Here is a 27,226-nt window from a genome sequence, read left to right on the forward strand (position 1 = left end):
CAGTTAAAGAGCTTTCCAAAAGGGGGAGGGTGGGAAAAGTTTTTGCACTCTGCAAACCTCCCCAAAACGGCCCGTTTTTCACAAAAACGGGCCCATTTTTTTTTTAAAAAAGGCATGAATAACCTTGGGGGGGCTTGCAGAGTGCTCCTGGGGGACAGGGGACGGGGCAAAAATGAGCAAAAACCCCGGCCCATTTTTCATGAAAACCTGCTCGTTTTTTGTCAAAAAAATTGCATGCATAGCCTTATGGAGGCTTATACATTGCTGCTGGGAGCTGCGGGGGCAAAAAACGGCCCATGTTTTTCTCATTTCTGTCCTCCCCAGCCCTCAGCAGCTCTCTCTGAAAGCCTTCATAAGGCTATGCACAGCCATTTTGGTGAAGGGGGTGAGGCAAAAAATGCTGTATTCAATGTATAAGACGCACCCAGATTTTCAGCGTCTTTTTTGAAGAAAAAGGGTGCGTCTTATACTCCTAAAAAAATACGGTATATATTTTTAAGGGTAGGGATGAGAGGAATATTCTGCTATTCCTATTCCCAGTCTTAAAATTCTGAAAAGTGGATAGAAGGGTTGATCTTACCTATTACAATTACACTTACTTGTTAGATATTTTTATCCTGCCTTTATTTTTTATAAATACCTCAAAGTGGTGAATATACCTAATATTCCTCCCTTATCCTATTTCCCCCACAGCAATCACACCCTGTAAGGTGAGTTAGGCTGAAAACTACCCAGATGCCTTTCATGCCTAAGGCAGGATTAGAACTCATGATTTCCTAATTTCTAACCTGGTGTCTTAACCACTATATCAAACTGGCTCTTTATGCCAGAAGGTTTGAATGTACAGTAGTTACAATTTTTTCTGTAGATCATTGACTACTCTGATTTAAACCCATAGTTTTTGAAAACTACTTTTTACTTAAAATTTATTTATTTCTACTTCACCTGTCTAAGGCTGACTCACTCAACAGTGAATCTAGGCAACTGTCAAAAGCAACCACTGTCCTTGAAAACAAATAATAGGAAGGGAACAAATATACACTATGTCAAATGCATGTACCAGAGCCTAAAGTAAATGTTGAGTTCACAGAACTTGCTTTTAGTATTGCAGGAGCAAAAACAATGAAGTAGAAGCAATTTCTCAAATAACCAGGCCTTGTGCCATGAAGAACTGTACAGATGATAATCACCACCTTGGATTGCATCCAGAAATTCATTAACTGCTCACATAGCAGAGGTATTTACATCAGTGTTTGTATCATTGAATTCTGGACCAGCTGTAGCTTCTAAGTGAGCTTTAAGGGCACTCCCATACAGGACACATTGCAGTAGTCCATGCACATATGACTAAGGCATTAATGACTCTGAGAAGAAATTACTAGTGAAGGGAAATGGGCACTTGGCATATTAGGTCAATATGTGTCAAGGACTTTCTGGTCACAGTCAGGACCTATTCTTTGAGCAGGATCTGTAAGTTCAGAAGGACTCGCAAATCACAAACCACTTTTGTATGGAAAGTACAACTTTACTCAGAACTAAAGCTAGACATATCTGGTACTGGAAAAATCATGAAGCTATAGTTACTTGTATTTGTCAGGGTTGAGTTAAGCCCATTCCTTCCCATGCAGTCCTTAGCAGCCTCCAGATTCTGTGACAAGATTCAACAGCATCACCTGGTCAACCAGGAGTTGAAATATACAGCTGAATATTATCAACCTACTAATGATATCTGTCTAATGATGCTTTAGTTACCACTTCAATGTTAAACCGGAGTGATAAGAACATTGAATCTTAGGTATACACAACTAGAAGCGTTGAACTTGACCTCTGCTCCAATTACTGATGATTGGAAGCATCCAAGGGAAAGTAGTTATTCCAGAACTATATTATGATCAATGGTACTTAAAATTAAAGAGAACCAGAATGGTCATTCACCCCCATCCTAGCTCTACTACAGTGATGGCGAAACTTTTGGACACGGAGTGCCCAAACTCTGCGGGCACGCATGCCCAAACTGAATGCGCACCTGTGCGGGCATGTGTGGACATGCACATGTACGCAGCAGAGACCTGAAGACTAGTTGGGAGGCGGGGCACCCAACACTGGCAGCATGGCAAGAGGTAAAATCTTTTTCTTTCGTGAGCTTCTGTTTTGTCATTTGCAGGAAAACAAGCTCATGAAAGAAACACCATGGAGATCTCACTTGAGGGCTCTGCCCTGAGTGAAACAAGCAAACACATACATACATACATACATCATACAAAGCTTCAGCCTGACCACTTTCTCAGCAATTTTCCCCCAAAGGAGAAATTGGATGAAAATTATCCAGAATTACGGGTTCGGCAATAATTTCCTATGGTGAGGGCTGTGGAAAAATTTAGCTCTAGCACGGAGAAGAAGGAATAAGAAAGAACAGGTTGCTCAGCTCTGGAAAAGTAGAAAGCCTGAAAAACAGAACAGCCTCATCTTGAGTTCTTTGTTTAAAAAGTGCAGTGAAGGTTTTGGACATGCTTTCAGGATTCTGTTAGTACACCCTACAACAAAATAGCATTCCTGGAATCTCTGCATGTCTGTTCTTTGACCTTGCCTTTCCTGGTGCATCACTCTTCTTTGTCATACAACCATACCAGGTGGCTATTAAGGCCTTGAAACAGATCCTTCTGAAAATCCCCAAGCTTCTTCTGAAATACCATTAGGGTCTCACATTCTAGTTAATGTCTGAGGGAATGAAAGATGTTCAGGTTTCTAAAATGACTAATTTTTTATTTTCTTTCAGCCATAAAACATTCATAAATTGTTATTTTTTTTTCTAATTCCTTCCAGTCTTAAAATCAACATTCAGCTACTGTATAGTGAATTGTTGATTTGGATCTTAGTAACTCATTTAGTATTTTGTATAATTAATTGAGAAAGTGGGAAATAATTATCCAGATGATGATAATGATTTTTGCAGGAAATATTAACATACATTAGCATGCAGGAAAAAAACTTGTCTTTTCTTTTTTATTTAGAATTAAATATAGCTTAGCATCTCAAATTTTACAGATGTGAATTCTTTCTAGAAAAAAGTAACTTATTTTCCTATTTAAAAATAGCAATACATGTATGCATCATTATGTTTAATTTAACTTTTAGATTGCCTGAAATATCTGTACAATGTTTGCTATTTCTTGTGAAGATTGGATTCCTGAAAATGTTGTTTTCTTAATTGGCAAATACATGCATAGTAAATTAAACTCTGCTTATGTGCAACTCTTTTTGCAAATTTTAGAGCTTCTTTTATGACTAAAACAGTCCCTTGTGGGAATGAGCTTCATAAATTTCTAATCTGGGACACAGCAGGTCAGGAGAGGGTGAGTATGAGTCTTTTATTTAAAGACAGTTGCATGCCATATTTTGTATTGTTAATAAAGCAGAGGGAACCAGCATCTGTAACATAGATACTGAAGGTAAGAAGGCATGGTATGTTTATATTGTTTTAAACATCACAGTAATGTAGATTCTGTTTCAACAGAAACAGTTGTATATTAGAGATTAAACAAACAGGACACCAAACCATCAACAGATTGACACTTCCAGAATCATAATAATATGCAGCCAAGTTCTAGTTCCAGGCTTCTGGAAAGATAAAAATTTTGAACTACTAGAGTCTTCTAATTTCTGCTTTCTCAGGATCTTCTAGGCTTCATCTAATGGCCCAATCTCTGAGCTATTTGCCATGTCTTTCTCTCTCCCTAATGCTGAAATGGTATTCTTATTTCCTACAATTGGCCTCAAAGGAAAGGTGAAAAGGTGTATACATGCTATACAAACTTGAATTTCCTTCCATACCGGTATCTTTAAAATCCAATGTACTTTCATCTGTTTCAAAACTGGTTCAGACTCTTCTGCTGTCTGTTGTGCACAGGCATGAATAGCAATACATCAGTTTAATTGGACCTTCACATATAGACCTGATCTTCCATGCCTGACAGTATGTGTTGTGAGCGTGCGTGTGTATGTGAGAGAGAATGAGAATATGAAAGGCCAGATGTTTTTCTCTTATGTTTTCTTGGGTCCTTGATTATTTAGCAAGCTCTATGACTTGAAAAATGATCTCTGTGGGAGTTAAGAAAATTATAAGTTCTAGTAAGTCTAGCAAGAATTACACTCTCCTTAGGACAGCTACTCTAAAAATGATGATGGGTCTCAAATTAGGCCTAGGAGATATTGGTTGGAATCCATTGGATGTGGCAGGAACAGGTAACCTTAAAACTACTGATTTGAGGGATGCACATTCAGGTGCAGCTATTCTTTATCTCTGTCTCTTCTTTTCTGTCTTTTTGTTTTTATACACACCCTCTTTTCAACTTGAAAATATTTGTTTGAAAGTAAGAAAGAGTTCTCTTTTTCCCAAGGTAGATCATAGGCCAAGATAGGGCATATTTAGCTCCACAAATATGATTCTACTATTTTAGGAAGTATATTGACTACCATTGTTATCAACTTTAAAGAGCTGAATGGCAGAGTTTAAATACCTTCAGGACTTTCTGCTCTGGGCTGGATCTGCCTATCCTGCAAAAGCTGGAAGAGAAACATGTTAAGATCTCATCACTTGAGTGCCACCTATAGGAATCTACATGTTGTGTCTTCTCTGTGGTAGACCCGTTCTGTGGAACACTTTGTCCCTGATGTTCTGTTAACCTCCTTATGGAGCTTCAGAAGAGTCCTGAAAATCACAGTTCAGGAAAGCATTTGGGATTAATGAGGATGACCTACCCCATTGCATAAGAAAAAGTATTCTGGGGTGCTATGATTTTATTTCAATGCATTTTGTTACTTGATTTAAATCATTTACTGTTAGATGAGTAAACATAGGAGGGAAGGTAGAAGAGATATTAATGTAACAGTGTTGTATTTTTTTGACTTACATAAGATACAACTTTTTGATTCGTTTTGTTCTGTGTTTCATAGTTTCATTCACTGGCACCCATGTACTATCGTGGATCAGCAGCAGCTGTTATAGTTTATGACATAACTAAGCAGGTGAGCTTACTCTTATCCCATTATTGACATTTATTCAAAAATTCAACTTAATAATTGCTCATTGTATTTTTCTCTCAGCATCCTCTGTGCTGGCTCAGAGAAGAAGCCACATAAAAGTTCATAAATCATATTTTTATAAGATTTGTAGACAGTATTAAATCAAGAAAATTAAAAGAACGTTTTATTTTAATCTTTTAAATTTGGGTAGGCAATCTTTTGAGATTGAGGGGTTTTAAAGATGACACTAAGTGTACTTTGAAACACTATTTTTTACATTATTTGTGCTGAATTTTAGCAGACACATTATTAAATGCTCCAAGGGCTGTAAACATATATTTTGGTCCATTTCTCATATAAATACAGTGTGAACTTTGCTGTGTCACTTCATAAAATAGTCAAATTCATTTTAGGCAGGTTTAGAGGCCTGCTTTCTCAGTTTGGAATTTCAGTTTGCGAACTGTGATCTTTGTGAGTTTCTCTATTACTGAAAATCAACAAATGCCCCTAATTATAAAAAAAAAATTGTATGAAATATGCAACATAGTGCCTTCTTGTTTTTCATGCCCTGAGTAATAAACAGTAAAGTTTTCTGTCTAACTGAATCTAAATTTGCCCAAAATGTCAATATATAATTGATTCTCTAATTCTTTTATTGAGCTTTCCCATGTTCAAGCTTCTTACATGTTGCAATTTTGTCTTTTACACCTTTGGATTTCCTTTTTCTGTATTGAAACATCAGCAATTTGATGTCTGGAAGGCTTTAATATAACTGTGTCATACACATACTCTGAAAGATCTTCAAGTTTTCTTCAGAAGCATGTTGAGTGCCACCTGACCTGAGGGGGCCTATCATCCATCACAACATTGACAGTCTCTTTATTTCTGTGGTTTTCTTGTTTAAATGTGCGAGTGGTTGTCTTTTCTCAGACAGTATGAATTGATGCCTTTGCCATTGTCATTGAAGTGATCATATGCCTGCATCATCTCCCTATATCAGTGCTGCCCAATATGGGTATCTGCTTATCTTACCAGAACTACTTGGGTGATTTTTGTGCTTTGGATGTCTCTGCTAGAAATACCCTTTGGGTACATACTCCTGTCCTGCTTCATTCATTGTCCAAAGAACACATACCAAACACACAACAATGCTGAGGTAACAGCATAATTGCAGTACGCACATTTTGCACTGGGTGGATGTAGAAATGAGAAAACAATTCCAATAATTTATTTTCTTAGAAACGTTCTGCGTCTCCCTCAAGGCACTCCAGGCACTACTCATTTAAGAATAGACAAGGAGAAGGATTTAGTTAGAATAAATTAACAAAATCTTATCCTTTATATAACTGGAAAAGAAACATTCAAAAATACTCTGAGACATATATTTCTTCTCTCGCTAGGCACAGGAAAAACAACTTCATGACTTTTCCTTGATCGGTATGATAACTGACATAGATAGTTTGGTGCAATAAATGGAATGTTTAAATGGTATTATCATTTTAGGAAAAACAGATTAATTTTACAATACTTATCCACTCTCCTCTGTGCTCTGTTAAAGCATGACATTTATTAACATATTTAACTTCATTGAGGTCATTAACCAGCACAGTAATTTAACTGTACAAGCTATGCTTTTTGCATATTTCAGAAGAAAGCTTCCAGAAGATTTGCTCTCAGCCTCCAATTAAAGATAGCAAATACTGCAATCCACATTGTCAGTTTTATGACACAATGAATGCTGGGCTTGGATATTGATACGTTTACAGGTTCTGAAACTGAATGCATTAAAGATTTGCTAATGAATGTGATTGGTTATATTGGTTGCCATGACCATTTTTGCTTTATTATATTGCAAACTTCAGAAGACCAGACAATCCACATTTTTGAATGTATACAGTTAGAATAAGTCTTACTGTAGTTATAAAATGTAATGTCACAATATTTATTATAAATACTAAATCAAATTTGTAATCATATTTTTTAATTTTTTCTGTTATTTATTCATTCTGCACTGTGTTTTAAGCTTCATTGTTGATAAATAATGATTGATAAAGTATTGATCAATCATTATTGATAAAGTATAATCTGGTATTGCAATTAAAATCAATTCTGATTTTGACAGACAGCAATACAAATTAACCTACCTATTTTAAAGTACGATTAGTTAGCCTTATTGTACTTGAGGTTCCATTTTTCTCATTCTGCTGAGTAGACTAAGAATGGGTGTGTAAGTGTATGGGTGGGTGAGTTTGTGTGTATTCTTACTTACCACTAGCATTGCTTTTTATTTATATCCCATACTTTGCTACCTTTTGCAAAATACTGAAAAATTGAATATGTATTTTTGATTCCCAGAACATTTTTGTGAATGGTTTGTCTAATTAAAAACTGGATTATATGACTATAGTATATTGCCCTAGGTTTTTCTTACCATGAATAAGTCTTTCATTAATAAGCATGCCCTGAAAACATGAATGCTTTATTTGTTTCTCACATACTTATTTATATTTTTTGAATATATAGAGGGAGGAAGCATGTGATGTAGAGTTTTTTCTCTGAACATATATTGTTATAAGTCACAGAGTATCTCTACAACTTTTGTTGGCTGGCTGTGGCATGCTAGAAATATACATTTTATTTTGCTTGGTATTATAGATTGTATCATTATGGATTTTATACATTGTCTTCAAATATTATGTCTCAATTTAGTATGTTCATTTTGACTTATGTATTTAATTTAGGATTCATTTCATACACTGAAGAAGTGGGTAAAAGAATTAAAAGAACATGGTCCTGAAAACATAGTAATGGCTATTGCTGGAAACAAGTGTGACCTTTCTGATATTAGGTATATGTTCTGATATATTTACTTTTTGCAGTTTTCCATTGCTTTTTCTACAATATGACAAATTCAGAAATACATTTTATATGATTTTTAAAAATTAAACCAATGCAAATAATAACAAAAATGTTATTTATTGAAATGTATTTAATCTAACACATAAACAGTTTCGAAATAACAGTCGAAGTATACTATTCCATCTTAAATATGTTTTACTGCTCTAGCCTTATCTACTTTTTTGTCCAAGTTGTTTTATTTATTCACAACTCAATCCTCAAAACTGGGATGTCTTTAATAAAACATTTGGGAATGACCTCACTATGGAGCCCTACCTTCCTTTATACCAATGTTTTTCAAACTTGGTAGCTTTAAGACGTGTGGAGTTTAACTGCTAGAATTCCCCAGCCAGCATGGTAGCTTAGAAATACTGAACGTTGAAGTCCATGCATCTTAAAGCTGCCAAATTTGAAAAACACAACTCTATACTATTAGAATTCTGCCTTGCTCTATATTGCCACTTAGTCCTGTAACAATGGCTTTATGTTGTCCATATACTGCATCCTTTCCCACCATCCCTTTCCCACTGCTAGAAAGGGCAACAGTTAAGTTTCTGTTATTTGTCTCCAATCCATGTTCACCGGCCTTCATAGTTTTCCTCTGATTAGAAACAAACTTGAGCTTTTCTTCAAGCTCTTTCAACTACTCCAATAAAAACACAGATTTGCACCTCCATTACATATAGCTTGAGTTTTCTCCTGGCACGGAAACGAACATTGTACATACCTTCAGTATCACTGCAGAGTGTCAAATTCTGTCCATGGTACTTGGAGCTTGTTGCATATTCTGTCTGTCAGACTCCCATGCAAAATTGTATCTGTGCCTGCTTGTTTGCCTCGGTCACAATACACAAAAACTAGCCTGGATGTGGTCTCTATTCTTGATTATATAAATGACTACAAATGTTTTTTTTTCTTTTTTGCATTTGTTAACTTTCTTCTGGGGAAACTACTTACTGTATGTAATCATTGAGACAGATTTGTTATTGTATATAAACTTTCTATTAGAACAAAGTTCTACTTTCGTATTTTAATAACAAATCATCTTTTTTACTGGAACATTTTAAATCTATTGCTGATGATAGATTATACAAAAAAACAGTGAACTCAACTTTTTTTTAAATGAATGGTTTTTTTGCAAAAGACGTTTTAGTAGTTTATTAACATATATACTGTAAAACAACCAGTCCTGTTACTTATTAATTATTTAATTCATTCACATATTGGATTCTGGGTGGTCACAATAATTAGAAAACATTTTATATATAAATAAAAGAATCAAACGCTTGTGCTAAAACCACTATTAAAAATCCTAATGCAAAATGCAATAAGAAGGTAAATATCAATAATCTAATTCATTATAACCACTGGAAAGGGTTCCACCTTTCAATCAGTTACATTTTTTCTCCTAGGTGCTGCGTGGAATCTCCAAGCATGGGTTAACTTCAGCTTGCTGCCCAAGGACTGAGTTCCAAGTTTGTGTAGCCATCCCTTCTGCTCCCTTTGGAAGCTCAGTTTAAAAAACTCAGTAGCCCTAAAAGGGTGCAGTTGGGGAGCTCCAGTCCTTGAGCATCAAGTTGGACTCTCCAAGCAGTGTGATTAGTGTAGCCTTTTTTCTTATTCTTGTATAGAGTAGATTAGTGTAGTTATTCACAAGGCATAAGTTCCCTTTCATTGCCTTTGCGTGGAGCAGGCTATTCGGAACGAGCCTGCTGTTCGCACCCATGTGGTTGAGGCTTCACTGGGGGGGGGGGGTTGTTCAATGGCTGCTGTCAAGCCTGGGGCCAGGTAGGTAGTTAGGAGGCCCCCACCTATTTGTCGGAGGACTTATTAAGAGCTCCGGAGGCTGTTAAAAGCCTTGCCGACCTCCAGACAGCCCCCAGTGCAGTTCTGAGGCACGCGGCAGCCATTTTGGATGGTTTAAAGTGGCGTGAAAATTTATCTCGGCCGTTTCATTGCCGCTGCTGTCTCCATCAGCAGATCGCCGCTGGAAGGGGTTGCCTATGCAAAGACCTTGCTCTGGGGTGCCAGGCAGGTCCCCCCTCCCCATCAAGGACAGTATTAGAGTGGCTGCAAAGTGTTTGGCTTCCCAGCTGGCCATACATTGCTTAAAATTGGCGCAGATCTGCGGACATTCCGGAATCATTCAACAGATGCCATTTTGACCTGCTGAAGCTCATTTCAGCACTCCTGGATAGATACTGGCAGATTGGACTCAGCTCAATTGCTTTTCTAATGACAACTGTCCTGCAGTGTTGGCCTGACTGTTCCAGCTTTGGCATGGCTTCCACCAGCATAGCAGAAGACATAGCTTCAGCAGATCCTTCCTCCTTGAAACGTAGCAGGCCAGGACCTGCCAGCATGGGGGTGGCTAAGGAGCGCCCACCTAAAGACAAGCAGCCCATAGCTAAGGGGATGTCTAAGGCTTCTCAAAGACTGGCAGAAAGGAGCCAGAAAGCCTTCGAAAAACAGTTTCAAAAGGCTCAGAGGCTTGCAAGACCTCCCTCTCCTCCTGCAGAGGCCATATCTGGGCCCCCATTGCCTCCTCCCCTTAGGGACATTTCTCCATCCCTGGCAGAGGAAGGGGATTATGATTTGTCAGTACAAGGGGACTGTTCCCTCATGGAGGAGGATGATCCCACTCTGATATCGCCAAGGCCTGGGACCAGTTGCCCAGCAGAGGACCAGGGACGCAATATGTCCACTGAGATGAAGGAGATCATTGCTAATGCGATATCTCAGGGCATAGCCAAGGGCATGAGCAGCTAGGCCAGGGCCACCCATGCCAGGCAAGACCCAAACAGGAGACGCAGGCCCTGGCTTCTTCAGCTATCAGTGAGGAGTCTGAGGCAGAGGAGAGGGATCAGGAGGATCCAGATTTGTCTGAGGATGAAAATCCTGCTCCTGATCCACCGCCTTCTCTGGATTGTTCAAGCCCTTGATGTTCAAGGCCATCCTCACCAAGGCCAGGACCTCTTCCATTCAGATGGGTCTCCCATGGCAGAGCAATAAGGACTCCACAGAGCAGGGGAATAAGGAGCCCACTGGTCTCCAGGACCCGGGGACTGGGCTTTTCAAAGAAAATGCTCCACCCCAGGAGGTAGTATCAGCCCCTCAGTTGTTCTTGGATGTGATCCAGCATCAGTGGGCGCAGCCGGGATCAATGACCAATCCGAGCGGGGTGGACAAGTAGCTCTACTCAGCAATATGGAGGATCTTTTAAAGAAACAACACGATTGTTGCCTTGACTTCCAACTCTGTCCTTCCAATGGATTTGCTGGAAGGCCTTAAGGCAGAGGATAAGAGGGCTGAGAAGGCCTGTCATAAGACCCACCTTGCCACCGCATGGGCTATGACGGCCTCTTCCTCATCTTATTTTGACAGGGCAGCCCTTTTCTGGCTCCGTAAGCTGCAATCTAAATTGCCAGCGAGTGATACTAGAGTGTGACAGGATGTCAATAAGATTATGGCTGCAGTCAAGTACTCTGCTGATGCTTCACTCAACGCCACAAAATCTTCCTCCAGAACCTTAGCCTCCAATGTAACATTGCACCACCTGCTGTGGCGTAGACAATGGCAGGCGGACATGAGGGCAAAGTGGAAACTCACTTCCACTCCCTTCAAAGGGGGAAAGCTCTTCAGGGAGGCCTTGGATTTGGTCTTAATTGAATCTAAGGACAAATGCAAGGTACTCCCAGCTGTCACCAAGAAGCCTGACCACAAAGGCTAGTCCTTTCGGAATGCAGATCTTCCAGCCACCTCTGGAGGATTTAACCGTTACTATTCCCAGACGCAGAATGGTACCCAGGACAGGGCAGTGTTCAGGAACAAAAATAGACAGTAGGGTAGATGTGAGTCCTTCCGGGGCGGGTATTCCAACCGTTCCTTTTGTAGGAATAAGTAACCGTCACCGGTCCCCTCCAATAGGGGGTCGGCTTCAACTCTATGCCGACCAGTGGGAGGAGACAACAACGGACACTTGGGTCTTGAACACAGTCTGCTACGGACTCACCTTAGACTTCCTCGGATCTTTGTTCGTTGTCCATTCCCAAGGTCAACGTATAAACGCCAGCTGATGCAGGCAGAGATCACCCATTTGCTCGAAATAGCAGCCCTAGAGCAAGTTCCCCCGGGCAAGGAACGGAGGGGCTTCTACTCCATCCTCTTCCTGGTCCCCAAGTCCTCGGGAAGGGTGAGAGCCATACTGGACCGCAAGAAACTCAATATCTATCTGGCGCACAAGTGCTTCAAGATGCAATCACTCCAGACCATCTTGGATTGCATCAGGCAGGACGACTGACTAACTGATGTCAATCGACCTGAAGGAGGCCTATCTGCATGTTCTCATTCATCCAGCGCATCACAAGTTTCTGAGATTCCAATTTGCAGACCAGCACTTCTAGTACAAGGCTCTTCCCTTCAGCCTTCCATTGGCCCCCAGGACGTTTACCAAACTTCTGGCCGCTGTCGCTGCACGTCTTTGATCTCATCCAGTGAGACTCATTTGTTATCTGTACGACATCCTGCTGATGTCATCACGCAGGGAGCAGGCGTGTCGGGATCTCAGCGTCACCATACGCACACTCGAACAACACGGCTTTTCCATAAATCTGGAGAAAAGCCACCTGTCGCCAAGCACCAGAATCCAGCATCTGGGCAGTGATCGACTCCAAACTCTGCAAGGTGTTCCTCACACAAGAGAGAATGGATAGCATCACATCCCTCGTGCGTCACGTCCGGAGGTCCAGATCGGCACCTCGTCACGCTAGCCCAGCTGCTGTGGAAGTTGATCTCATGCATCGCAGTGATCTCCTGGGCACAGCTGCATGCATGGGAGCTTCAGTGGTTCCTGCTTCCAATTCAACGGCTCAAGGCCAGCAACTCCAAGAGGGTGGTGAGCATTCCTCCACGAGTGCTCCGGTCACTCAAGTGGTGGCAGACAACAGCACTGAAGAAGGGATCCTTCTTCAAGGAACCAGAACGTCTGGTCATAACAACAGATGCCAGCTTGTATGGCTGGGGCGGCCACCTACAGACACACATGATGCAGGGCAGATGGTCTTCAGCGGAGCTCGCCCACAACATAAATTGGCTGGAGTTCAGGGCCACCAGATTAGGCCTGTGCCATTTCTGGCGGCTCATTGAGGGTCTCACGTCCTCATATTGACGGACAATATCGCCACCAAGGCCTATGTCAATCACCAGGGCAGAACTCAATCGAAGGCCCTGATGTCGGAGGCAGAAGCCCTGGGGTGGTTTGCAGAACGCCATCTCTGGTCCATAAGGGCGGACCACATTTCGGGGGAGGAGAACGTGACAGTGGACTGGCTCAGCAGAATGACCATCAGCAATTCAGAATGGCGACTTCATCCGTCACTATTTCACCAACTGACCCAGAAGTTCAGCCTTCCGACAATAGACCTGTTTGCCAGTACAGAGAACACACACCTCCCCAGGTTCTTTTCAAGATTCCAATGCTCCGGCGTGGAAGGGATGGGCGCTCTTTGATGCTGCTGGCCTCCCGGCCTGTTATACGCCTTTCTGCCTCTTCCACTGATCCCTCAAATGATCGGGAAGAACTTGCTGGAGGGAGCTGAAGTACTGCTAGTCGCCCCGCACTGGCCAAGGAGGTTCTGGTTCTCCAACCTTGTCAGCCTGTCAGTGACCAAGCACTGGTGCATACCTCAGGAGCAGATCTCCCTCAGCCAAGGGGCCATCCCACACCCGGACCCTCAATGACTCCAATTAGCCATGTGGCACTTGATGGGGACCTCCTGAGGCAGGACAGCTTTTCTGACAAGATCATCCGCACCATCCAGGCGTTTAGGAGACCTACTGTGTGGATCTATGATGCAACATGGACTATCTTCTCCTCTTGGTGTCACTCCCATCACATCAATGCCACAGCAGCAACAATTCCACAAATCCTGGACATCCTCCAGGAGGGGTTGGACAGGGGCCTCACCTCCAACACACTTTGGAAGCAGATGGCAGCTCTAGCCACCATCTTGTCCAGAGACAATTCTCAACCGCTCAGCAGATACCCAAGGGTTTGCAGTTTCCTAAAGGGGGTACCAACATACGCTCTGCGACAGTACACCGTTATCCAACTTGGGACTTATTGATTGTCTTGCAGACAATAACATTGCCACCATTCGAACCAATTCATAGTTAGTCTATGGCATTTGTCATTCAAAACTACCTTCCTCATAGCCATCACTTCAGCGCGCAGAATTTCGGAGCTAGCTGCACTCTCCGTTAGAGAGGACCTTTGTGTTATACATTCGGACAGAGTCATTCTACAATTGGATCCAGCATTTCTACCAAAAATTAACCTCTTATTCCACAAAACACAGGAGGTCATCCTCCCCGACTTCTGCCCACACCCCAGTCATCCCAGGGAGCGTGTCTGGCACAAATTGGATGTGCGCTGCACTGTGCGGGTATACAAAAAGAGGACAGCTTCTTTTCGCAAGTCAGAATCGTTCTTCATATCATTCCAGCCCACCTCAATGGGCAGGAAGGTATCATCTTCCACCATAGGTCGTTGGCTGTGCACGTGCATTAAGCTGGCTTACGAGCAACAATCCAGGCCTGTTCCTCCTCGTATAACAGCACACTCCACAAGGAGTGCCATGACTACGGCTGCTTGAGCCACTCAAGCACCTAGTGAAGAGATCTATAGGGCAGCTACCTGGTCCTCACCGTCACTGTTCATTTGGAATTACAGACTGGACTCCTTTGCATCTGCAGAGGCTTCATTTGGAAGGAGAGTTTTACAGCAGGTCCTCGCGGGTCCTACTAACCAGGACTTTCCTTCTTCCCATGCTGGTACTACATAGTTTGGATATGTCCCATGCTTGGACACTCCAAGCAGTGTCTAGGAGAATGACTGTTGGCTTACCTGAATGGTCGTTCTCTAGGTGCTGCAGGAGTGTCCAACCCCACCCTGGGGTCACCTGCGGGCACGTGAATCATCACCTCCATGGCATAGACCTTACAGCATCCTTCTAGTTCTCATACCTTTGTTTTTTTAAACTGAGCCTCTAAAGGGAGCAGGAGGCGTGGCTACACAAACTTTGAACTCAGTCCTTGGGCAGCAAACTGAAGTTAACCCATTCTTGGACACTCCCGCAGCACCTAGAAAACGACCAGGTAAGCCAACGGTCAATTTCATTTATGAATTATTGTTCAAAATGGCATTTCCCCTAATTTTATACTCACACCAACAAACCTGTTGGACTAAGAGCAAGGGACTAGTCCAGCCTTACTAGTTGAGCTGTGTAGTGGAATGAGGGCTAAACATTGGTTTCTCTGCTCCTAATCCCACACCTTAACCACAATAACTGTATGAAATCCTTCATAGTTGATCAGGATTTGACTTATATCTTACCTTAATCAATATATTTCAAGAAACATTTAGGAATAATAATGAAAAGGAATTAAAAATGTTATAGCATGTTCTCATAGATTTACTTTACGAAATTAACAGTTGCAGGCCATGCTATTTGGTTACAAACTGTAATCAAATGGTCGGAACAAAATCACATAGTTATAATTCTAGGTTATTGTTTTTTTCTTTGATGGAACCACATGATTTCCTGCCATTAGATGTTCATGCACAGTGAAGCCCTTTGTGTATTCATAAGTTAATATTTTTTATTGCTTTAAGTTCTTTAAAATTATGTCTATTAATTTAAGACCAAAACAATAATACTGAATTCTAAGGCTTTAAATAATCTTATTTTTGATGTTTGGGCAAAGATTCCATTTCTCAAGTTTTCATTAGCTTGACTATATTTAGATTTGTAAAAAGAAGAGGAAGAGTAGGAAAGACTAACCAAACATGAGAATGCAAAACCAGAAGCAGCCTTCTGCAACTCTTACGAAACTTTATACTATAAGGTACAAAATACTTCATCTTATAATAAAAATTAACCTAGATCAATTTCCATTTAGTATTAGGTCCATGTAGGGTGGATGGTTTCTTTCATTTTCTTTGTTCTTTGTAATGGAAGAAGTTAAAGCATTTAAAAGATTAAAGTTCAGAAAATAATTTTAGTGGGAAAGTATAAAAGGGAAAGATTATTGTAATTTATTTTAATGGAGATGTTTAAAGTAGTACCAAAATAAGGAGTTTAAGAAGGTAAAACTATAAAAAAAATCTATAATTATGCATCGGGGAATATAATACTCTATAGAGGGAATGCTTGAGACATCGTATGGCAAATAATGTTTTGCTCCAGATTCAAATAAGGTGAAATATTTTTTAATTAAGGTCGCTATTAATTTTAAATTTATAAAAATCCAAACATTAATTTTTAAAATATTTATATATACAAGACTTTTTCACTAGTTTGTTTACTGAACCAAATGCCACTTATATTCTTTTAGGAAATACAAAATAAGTTGAAAAAATGTGATTTATAGTTTATTTACGTGGTAGGTTAGAGCCCAAGAAAAAGGAAAGTGTGAAGCATAATTAAATATTAAAATTTCCAATAGTTTTATGATTTATGTGAAACATGGGGAATTTTTAACCTTTCAAAGTGAAATATTAAATTTTTTTAAGGGAATATCAAGATATATTTCATACATGGATCATTCTAGAACAGCATTTGCAGGCTTTGTAAAGTTCCTATAAGGAACTTTTACATATTCCTGTTTTGCAAAAATGCATTAGCATACAACACAAATACATTATCTGATTCCTTTAACACGAAGATCTATAAAACACTGCATATGAAAAATATTTGTAAAAAGTTAAAACCTGAGTTATTTCAAAATAGCAAAGATAAAATAATAGTTGAAAATAAAAGACTTTGTATTCAGTGATCAATTAATTATATAAATAGGTTTGAATTTTCCTTTAAAATGCTCATTAAATTATTAACTGAACTCTGATTGAATTTTTAATACATCTTAAAAAATGTTATTATTCTGATATAAGCCACTTATGGAACAAATAAATAAACAAACAAACCCAGCAGCTGGGATGTCTAGGAGTTATAGATAACTATTTTCTTTAAAAAGAAAGATAGACAGATCCTAATGCTGTCAGAAAACACTCACAGATTTTGTACTGTATTACACTGGACAACAAAAGAATTTTGTTCAAACAGCCTCTTTCCATCATCTAGATTTAGGGAGAACAATTATAAGAGTAATTATATTTCTCATATGAGAAACAAGAAATGAATATTTACCCTGTTCAAATTATGAAGAATTTTATAGTTGAACCACAACAACTTAATTTAAACTTCTAAAATTTTATTTTAGGGAGGTACCTATGAAAGACGCCAAAGAATATGCAGAATCTATAGGCGCAATTGTTGTTGAGACTAGTGCCAAAAATGCAATTAACATTGAAGAACTCTTTCAAGCAATCAGTAAGTAAACTTAGAATTTGTTTTTGCATATTTAAGCTTGTACAACTTAAAAAGTTTTGTTATTTAGGTCACAGCTTGGCTAAAGCCCTAATTTATTTTTCATGAAAGCACAACAATGAAAGAGACAATTGTTTCAGAGAATCATATAGATATACTTCTAGAGCGGTATTATTCAAAATATTTCACCTTATACTAATTCAGAATGAATTATTTTTATGTTATAAATTCAGGAATTAATATTTTAAAGAATATTATAGCATATATCCTTAATTACTGAAACTTTGGAGATTGGATGGGTATCCTACCAATCTCTTATTTAAGTTTACCACTACAGAGCAATCATTTTAAACAATGAAGCTGGGAAATAATAAAGGCAAAAGAAAATTTCTGCTGATCAGTTAGCAGAAAAACAAGCAATAGAAGAAATAGGTCCCCAAACAAGCATAAAACACACCTTAGCGTAAATTCAATATATTTCCATGATCTGCTGGAAGTTTATTTTTTAGTTTAAAGATTTAAAAGCAAAAAATAATCTCTCTGAACATATCCTGCGATTGATTAGGGTCATAATAAAGAATATAGGATTCACCTTCCATATCATATAGGAAATCCTATATTGTAGCTAGGAAACCCTATTTTCAAGTATTTAGAGAAGCTAAGGTTTTAACAATTGTATATATTTTGTTTTATTTATTTATTTTTTGCCTTTAAAGGCCGGCAGATTCCACCTTTAGAAACTCATGAAAATGGCAACAGTGGAACAATCAAACTCAGGAAACAGACTGCTCAGACAACACGAAGATGCTGTTAAACAAACCAGAATTGGTTTAATGCACTTGAAAATAGAACAAGATCATTTATTTATTGAACCACGGACTTCAGAAAGCCAACAACATGGTACACTCTCTAAAAACAGTAGTATCAGTATTCTTTATTGATGGGATTAGTAGGAGAGAAATGTCCTTCCAATGAGTTCTGCAGAATTATGTAGGCAATTCATTTGAGCAGTAAACTGGTTGAAACAATGACTCAGATTATTTGAAATAATCTGTTTAAATCGTTGACTATTCTAAAGAAGCAATAAGTACATTTTTTTTACAAATCTTTTTTGTATTTTCAGTATGTTTCACGTTACGTATAATTTTACAGAATTATAATATACCATATTTTAATCAAACGAAGAACATTTTATTTTACTGAATTTGGCTTCTATGATTTTTTAGAGGTATATTTTTAAAGGTATAAATGAGGTACTTACACTTCTGCATCCAATGCAGAAAAACATCTAGTGACAATAATAATTCAAGTAAATGTTAAACTGTTACTTCTGCATTGGAAAAGCAAAATCATTGAAATGCAAACACTTGTAAGAGACAGAAGCAGAGGTCTGCAGATGTTAAATGCAAGCAGACATTTCATCAAAAGCCAAAAAAGACCAGGATACACTTTCTATTGAATTCATCCAAATTTGAAATAACTTAACATCAATCTGACAGTCTGAATACATCAGTTCTATATTTTTATTTTTTCTTGTTCTTTACCTTTAGTGTAGTTATCTGCATCTATATCTTTGATCTGCCTGTTTCTTACTTAGTAACAATACAGATGCAAGGTGGAGTCCAAGGAAGTTGAAAACAATACAACCTTTTTTTTATCCGAGTCCTTTTTGTAATAGATTGAGTAAAGCTAATACCATACCAAGCTAATGCAAACAACAGCCACCACTCATTAAAAGACCTCAGTACTGTCAGCCCTCCCAGATACATCAGAAAAGAAACACAACTAAATGCCATGACTCAGTTTCCAGACTGAGAAACTTCATCAACATATCGCCATGCAATTTGGGGAGGATCAGTACATTCCAGTTACTTGTTCAGACTGAGAAAGCTGCTTGGATGAGGAGCAAAACATCTGAAACCAACAAGGAAATAAATCCAGTTGCCATGACTCAATTTCCAGACGACAAGATGAACTAATTCTACTTTATTGTAAGGTTACATTAATAAAATCTTGCAAGTCTGAAAGTACAGTGGTACCTTGGTACTCATTGTTAAATGGTTTGGGGAGGCATGACAAGTGCTAAAAATGACGAGTGCCAAACAAGCCACAAGGCTTACCATGCCACTCTTTGTTTCGGCCAAGAAGGAATTCCTGTCTGTCCCCTTTCCTATGTCAGTATGGCAAACTTCCTGTCTGCCTTCTGCAGCTGACCTTCCCAGGTTGGCTGACTTCCTGTCCATTCTTCACAGATGCCCCCCTTTAACAATCACAGTGCATCAAGTATTAGACAAAGAATGAGTACTGGGACATTTTTTTTGTGTGTGTCAAAATGTGCTACATAGCCAATTTAACGAGTTTTGAAGGCATTGAGCACCGAGGTATCAATGTACATACTTCTCACCACCACTGTTAATTCCTTGAAACATTAAAGTGGGTTTTTCCTAAGTTTCCTTAACTGTTAAGCACTGGGGACTCCTGCCTTTCTTGTTGGATTGTTTTCTAAATAGCATATCTTCCCCAAGGTTATTCACACATTCCATTACAGTAGTGATATATTTTATTTCATACTTCCTTTATTGTAAATTGCATATATGTTGAAGTTGCTACATGTTTAGTAAACTAATAAAGATTCCATCGTAAAAAATTTATAATAGTTAAAGGTGACAAATATTCTATAGATGCATTTTTTCTATGTTCTTATGCAATGAAACAAAATCTGTCTATATGGTCTTTTAAGAGTCAATCCGGATTTGATCATACATAATTAGTTCTGCATAGATAATAATTAGTTCTGCATATATGACACTGATCTACAGGGTAGAATCATAGAAGAAATATCAACTACTTAGTTTGACTACCTGCTTGAAGTAGCATATTTATATTTCTTGTTATTATAGAATTGAACGTTGAAGTTGTGGAGGCACAAAATATTTCCATGTAGAAATGAGGAGCTCATGTTGAATCATAATTTTCAACATAATATGTTTCAGGGCGGCTATAGAAACAAAAAAGTCCTTGAAAACTCTTTTTGAACGAATAGAATAGATTTTCTGTGAAGATGTTTCGATGTTCATTCTTCTATTATACAATATAGACGTTTAGGTAAACTCCTGTTCTTTTGACAGTAAAAACAGTCAAATTAAAATAACTGCCTAATATAGCATAAAAGAAAGTTGTGATTATCTTTTTTTGAGAATAATTAGTGAATAACTTTTGGGGGATTGATATTTTCTGCCAAAATTCATATCCAATTTTGCTAAGAAGATTGACATTAGAAAAAATAGTATATTAAATCATTTAGGGCTCATTCTTTGCAAAAGTTCAGCCAAATATTTACTTCTATACATAGCGCTGTGGTTTATAAGAAAAAGTAAATATCTGAGAATCAAGTTCATACATAAAAGTTAACATGGAAAGAAAACAAAGCTTAGTATCAATATTTTACAGAGCAACTTCAGGAGCTGTGCAATTCAATGAATAGATAACAAAAAAATAAGGCAATATTGCATCTAATTATGTAGTAGTAAGCCCAATCAATACCATGTGACATTTTCCCAAGTATGTATTCATTCAATTGCAGAGCTTCTGAAATTGCCATTGTAAAGTATTAATAGGAAGCTTTGTTTTCTTTCCATTTTAACTTTTATGTATGAAGTTGGCAGGTTATATTAATTTGATTTCTAGTTTTGTGTTTGGTATTGTAGTTAAGGTGAAGCAAAACAAATCTTACTATAAAAATAAATCCAAATCTTCTTAGTTGAGTGGGAAATGAACATGTTTCATATCCCTCTTAACTGGGAGAAAAATTCTATATCACAAAACAATCCTTAACTTCAGATTACACCTGGATTTGCACAACATGCTAGGCCAAAATATGTTGTGGAAATGTGGTTTATTTATAATTGAAAATATATGAACTAAGGGAATGGGTTAATTTAGTAAATTATGTTTCAGCTAATCACGAGTGTTGTGCGAGCAAAGCAAAATAAAGAGACATGGGACCACAAACAAACATTTCTATCTACAATTTCTGAGGGCCATCCATTAGATTCAGAAGAAAATTCTTGAAAATGAACCCTCTGCACATATTGGAACTGGAGTAATGTGTGTAGGGTGAATCCCTACTATTCAGGTTCAATACTTGGGATTGGTTTTATGATGTTCCACTGAAAAGTTTTCTGTAAAAAAAATTATCTAGAATCAATTCTTGCCTTTAAAACAATAACGAAGGTAGAGAAAATAAGACCCTTATGTGTGTATCCTGTAATCTACCTCTTCAGATTCCAAAAGGACTCATAAACAGTCTTTGGAATGAGAACAATTGGTAAAATGAAATAAAGTTTCACTTCAGTAGGTTTCATTGCTATTTTCTCCATAAATAAAGTAGCATACCTGTTTGTGTGCTAGGTAGTATAAGATGGCATGAAAATTTATCTTTCTAGAAATGGCAGAATTATGTTACTCAAGCAAGAGAATCAAATTATTTTTTCTGTTAAGTATTCACAGATTCACAGGTGTGCAAAAAAAATTTTTTTGAGAGCTGTTTTGGTTATTCCACGTAATCATGTTTTTTGGTGCGCTGAATCCGAAAATGACCTCCATTTTGTCATCACATTTCCTGACAATTTAGGTAACTATGTTAAATAAGGCAATACCTCAAAATAAATGGAAATAGACTTATAAAATTAAATTTTTATTACAATGTTTTCATGAAAATACTTTTTTGAACTGAAATGAGCTCACCTACACACACTAAACTTGATACTTCTTCCTTGTGAGGTTCCTCTTGGTGCATTTACGCTTGTGAGTAGCATCTGGAATGTCTCTCTGAAGCATCCAACAGTAGTCTGCCATCATTGCAATGCTCCATTTTCCCTGGTATCTAATTTCCATCTCTTTAATGTCTTGGTGGAATCGTTCACCTTGTTCCTCACTCACAGCTCCCAAATTTTCAGGAAAGTAGTCAAGGTGGGACTGGAAGAAATGCACTTTCAAACTCATCAGGTAACCTAAAGCTTGAAATGCTTTCAACATTCTTCCGACGATCTTTTTGTAGTGAGGATCTTTGTTATTGCCTAAAAATTTCTGTACGACTTCTTTAAATGCAATCGACCCTTCTTTTTGAGGATCCATCATGGTATTGACAAACTCTTGATCAACTATAAGCCTTCTAATGTCTGGTCCGACGAACACACCTTCCTTCAATTTTGCTTCCAACAGGCATGGAAACTTGGTGACCAAGTATTTGAAGTATTCTTCATCTCTTGGAAGTGATTTTACGAATTGCTTCATCAATCCCAATTTTATGTGGAGAGGTGGTAGAAGAACTTTATGTGAAGGTACCAAAGTGTCTCGGAGGACATTTTTTTCATCGACTGTTAGCACCCTTGGCTGCCAACTCTTCTTGGTCCAGTGATTTAGTCGGTCTCGACTGTCCCATAGACACAGAAAACAAGGGTATTTGGTATACCCAGCTTGTTACCCGAGCAGCATGCACAAGACCTTCAAGTCCCCACACACTTGCCAACCATGGTCTTCATATTTAAGTTTACGAAGAACCAATTCCAAGTTCTCATAGGTTTCCTTCAAGTGTACGGAATGTCCTACAGGTATGGAAGCGTAAAAAATGTGGAGTAAAACTGCTTTGAGACTTCTTTTTGAAGAATCTATAAAAAGACGCCATTACTCTGAATCGTTGGATTTAAAATTGACCCATCAGACCTTTGACATCGATGCAATAAACCAACTTGTCTTCCTGGGCGAAGTAAGGAACGAACTCCTTTTCACGATGTCTGAACCATGAAGATGACACTCCTGGCAACAATAAATTCCTGCTTTTAAGCCCTGATCCGAGTAACTCAGCGGCATCTTTGGGAAGATTCAAGTCTCTTACCAAATCATTCATCTCCTCCTGAGAAAACAATTTTGGTCTTGTATCATCTTCAAAGTCAGAAATTGATTCGTCATCTGGTTCAGGTATGACTTCACCTTCATTGGCGCTAGATATCTCTTCCAAGGTAGCAGGGGGCTTGCGTACTGGTATAGCTATGCCATGGGGGAATGGGACAAATTGCTGAGTGAAGATTGGGGTATGAAATGGAATTCCATTTGGAATTAAACCCTTTCACATTGCATGAACTAAAGTAACAGTCATCACTATGGTTCTTTTGCTCTCGCCATACCATAGGAATCCCATAACGGAAAGATTTTTTCTTACCCTTGAACCATTTTCAGAGGTCCTCAACACACCTTTGCACACTTTATGAGGTGCCCAAACTTATCTTGATCTCAAATTTTTAGTCCAAAGTATGCAAAGTATACTTTTTTCACAAAGTCTGTAATAATTCTGCTGTTGCTTCAACACTGTATATTCACCACAGATGAAACAGAAACTGTCTGGTGACAGTCTGGTGAATTAATACACTTTCGCGGAGCCATAATATAATGGTTGAAGAATGACAAGCTAACGAATTGTGATGAAAAAGTGTGAACAGCCTAGAACCAAGAACCTGATGATGATTCGTGCACAAGTGTGGCATGCAGGAGAGAGCAGCTCTGTGTCTGTACACGAGACGTCACAGTGCTGGCCACGCCCCCTGCACTGACCAGAGATGCTGCTATCTGCCCTGTGTCTCCCTCTCATTGGATTCTTCAGGAAAGATTAATACCTTCTACCATTAGAAGTACAGACTTAAAACTTGCTTAGCTTATGTATATATTGCTAACCATCAGATTTACAGTGCTATATCTTTTTTACATAACTTGGACAAACTCTTTAAGTTTTTTTTTTGGCATTTTATATCTTAAATGCACTTATGTGAATTAATTAATAGCAATTTGGACTTTAAATTTGGTTAAAAACCCATAAAATAAAAAAATACCAAAAATAAAAAAATGATAAATTTGAAGACAATTTTGCATATTGTGGCAAATCATGACATCTAGCAGTTTTTTCAATATTTTATTTGTTTTCAGCACACCAAAATACATGGAAATTAGATGAAAATAATCAAACAGCTTTTTAGTCGCAGACCTGTGATTTGTATTCATATCCAGGTCTACACTATTTAATTATAGTCTTTCATTATATAGTATAGCCCAGTGATGGTGAACCTTTTCGGCACTGATTGCCCAAACTGGAATGCGTGTGTATGTGCGTACACATGCACACGCCGGAAACCCGAAGACCAGCTGGTTGGTATGCGCATGCCTGTTTTTTGGCCATTTTCAGGCCATTTTTCGGGCCGTTTTCAGGCTATTTTTGGGTGCTCTAGCACATTTGAAGACCAGATGGCCAGCACACACAGCATGTGTGTGCTGGAAATGAGAAGAACAGCTGGTGATGGTGCTCGTGCCCACACGGGGCTATGCGTGCCATCTCTGGCACGTGTGCCATAGGTTTGCCATCAGTGATATAGCCAATTGTAATGTTTCAGTGCACAGGGCACTTTGCTTCTTATGTAGCTATATACTCTATCCAATACATATTTTACTTATTAAAAATCAGATTTGTTTAAACCTAAACAAATATAATGCATTGTACTCTTTGAATTGTTTATATCAAATATTGAATGGGCTGGACCCATTAATGTATGGAATGTTATAATCTATTAATATTGTTTGCTCTATTAATATTGTTTGCTCCATATAATTGTACAATTGCCAACAAGATTTGAGCCTATAACAATGTTTTAATTTAACCTCTAGTAAGCAATACTAATAAATGTTTGTAATTTCTTTGACGTGTTCTTTCATAGATAACAAAAATTAAATAACTGAAGAACAGTTCTTGCAAGATTCATGAATAAAGTAACCTATTCATTATAATATGTTAGACATCACTTGAATAATCTTATAATAAAGGTAACCGACTATGAAGTCATGATCTTGAAAAATCTGAAAATGTAGGTAGGGTTCTATTTGGGAGTGGTAATTTGGGAGTGGGAGGCAGTGGGTTTTAGTACTCTCCTTACAATCAGTCATGGAGAAGAACAGTTGAACCCATGACCACACTAACGAGCATCACAGGACTTGGCCGTCTGCTCCGTGTTATTTAACAGCTGCATATTTCTATCCCAAACCAGGCCAGAGATGCCATGCTAATTTTGATCTGGAATCTACTGGTCCTTGATAACACCAAAGAAGCCCCAATTGAATCCCAGCAAATTGAGCTGTTCCTTCTTTTAAAAAGTAAGAATAATTATTACTCTAGATAGGGGTAACACTTTCTCTGAAGAAGCTACTCCACAATTGGATGGTTCTGTTGCACTTGAACTCCTGCTAAAACAACTGGTGGAGATTATGGCCAGGACAGCTTTCATCCATTACACCTGAACTGAGAGACTAACAATAGTAACTCATCATTTCAGAAAGATTACTATAATATGCAGGACTTTCTTTGATGACAATCCAGAAGCAGCAGTTGGTAAAAATATGGTTGAACTGTTAGTGGGAAGAGCTACTCCTGTAATGTATTTGTTTTGGAATGCCACTATTGATTAACAATACATTTTCAACTGCAATTATTGTCCTAGTTTTGTCCTATAAAATGATGGTTTAGTTCCAAGTATTTGAGGAACTATTTTCAAAGTAATTCTGCTTTCCACATTTCCAGAAGGGAATGCTTGGAATTCATTTGAAGTAACGTGGATATTTGGGCCCAAACAGTCCTACCTTGTGGTGGCATCAAAGCAGAGGTGGGTTGCTCCTAGTTTGGCCCAAATTGGGTGAACCAGTAGTGATGGCGGTGGGAGGCTCCGCCTGGACGCTTTTGCGCATATGACTGGTTTCTGAACACATCATCTGGTGCCCAAACAGGGACACCCTCCGGGGGAAGCAATAGCCAACATACTTACCTTCGTCTGGAATAGACCCCAAGGAGCACCTTCATCCACTGGGACCCCTCAGTGGTAAGTATGGGTTGCAATCTATCTCAACAACAGCAACAACATGTACAGGAACTTCGATTCCTGTTACAAAAGTCAGGTGTTACAGCAACCAATTTCGTTGTATTTAAGTACAATGACAATAAAGATTACCTGAGGCAGATATAAGGAAGCTAATTGTGGAGATAGGGAAACATCCCTGCTATCCGGAGTGCGGGACACTCCATTTACAGATTGGACAAAGATAGGATATACTTTTCATCTTGAACCCTGGGCTCCAGTACAGATATTACATCTATGGTTTCAATGCTATCAAGCAATGCAAAAATTTGGCTCTGATGCTTTGGCAGGACAACAATTGACCACAAAACCTCCACCTGATTACGATCAAATAAAAATTATTCCCCCCAAATCATCTTCAATTGGACCTTCAGCTCCTCATGAAGAGGTTAATTCTTCTGTTTCTCCAAGGCCATTGTAAACCCCCATGAGGCAATTTTTAGAGAAACAATTAGCAAAAGGGGGGTATAGAAGAAATTGCTGATATGTTGTCTGTTTGTTCACCTAATTTGATTCCCCAAGATCATGAGGTAATGGTAATTGACTTAAAGGATTGTTTGTTCTCTATTCCCCTCTGCCCTCCTGATCAGGAAAAGTTTGCATTTACTGTGCCTGCAGTGAATCATTCAGAACCTAATAAATGTTATCACTGGACTGTCTTGCCACAGGAGATGTTAAATAGTCTACTTTATGTCGGCTTTATTTTGCTGCAGCATTAGCTCCTTTTCGCAAGCATCATCCATTTGGTATATCATTATATGGATGATATTTTAATTGGAGCCCCAAATATACAACCTAATTGGCTTTCAGAAATACAAAATGATTTAGGTGTCTATAGATTGTAGATTGCCCTGTAAAAAATACAACTGCACTCTCCCTATCTTTATTGAGCATAAAATGTTGCAATCTTTTTCTTCTCCAGTTTTTCTTTGCTTAAACTTACCCAAAGTTATTTCCTTGGTTGATTTACAG

General features: G+C 38.5%; 1 protein-coding gene across 1 annotated transcript in view; it reads left to right on the top strand.

Moving 5' to 3' along the window:
• RAB31 (RAB31, member RAS oncogene family) overlaps positions 1-25,094 on the top strand; it is a 37,924-nt gene extending 12,830 nt beyond the window's left edge. The window contains exons 3-7 of the mRNA XM_087707295.1: positions 3,272-3,353; positions 4,954-5,025; positions 7,764-7,870; positions 17,200-17,309; positions 18,023-25,094. Coding sequence (XP_087563421.1) covers positions 3,272-3,353; positions 4,954-5,025; positions 7,764-7,870; positions 17,200-17,309; positions 18,023-18,120 — 469 coding nt within the window. The 3' untranslated portion in view covers positions 18,121-25,094. The remainder of the gene's footprint in view (positions 1-3,271; positions 3,354-4,953; positions 5,026-7,763; positions 7,871-17,199; positions 17,310-18,022) is intronic.
• Positions 25,095-27,226: the final 2,132 nt, after the last annotated feature.

This window comes from Thamnophis sirtalis, unplaced genomic scaffold, assembly GCF_051295495.1.
Source record: "Thamnophis sirtalis isolate CommonGarterSnake01/CBP01778 unplaced genomic scaffold, rThaSir2_p1.2 scaffold_2, whole genome shotgun sequence".
In the NCBI taxonomy this organism is placed as follows: Eukaryota; Metazoa; Chordata; class Lepidosauria; order Squamata; family Natricidae; genus Thamnophis; species Thamnophis sirtalis.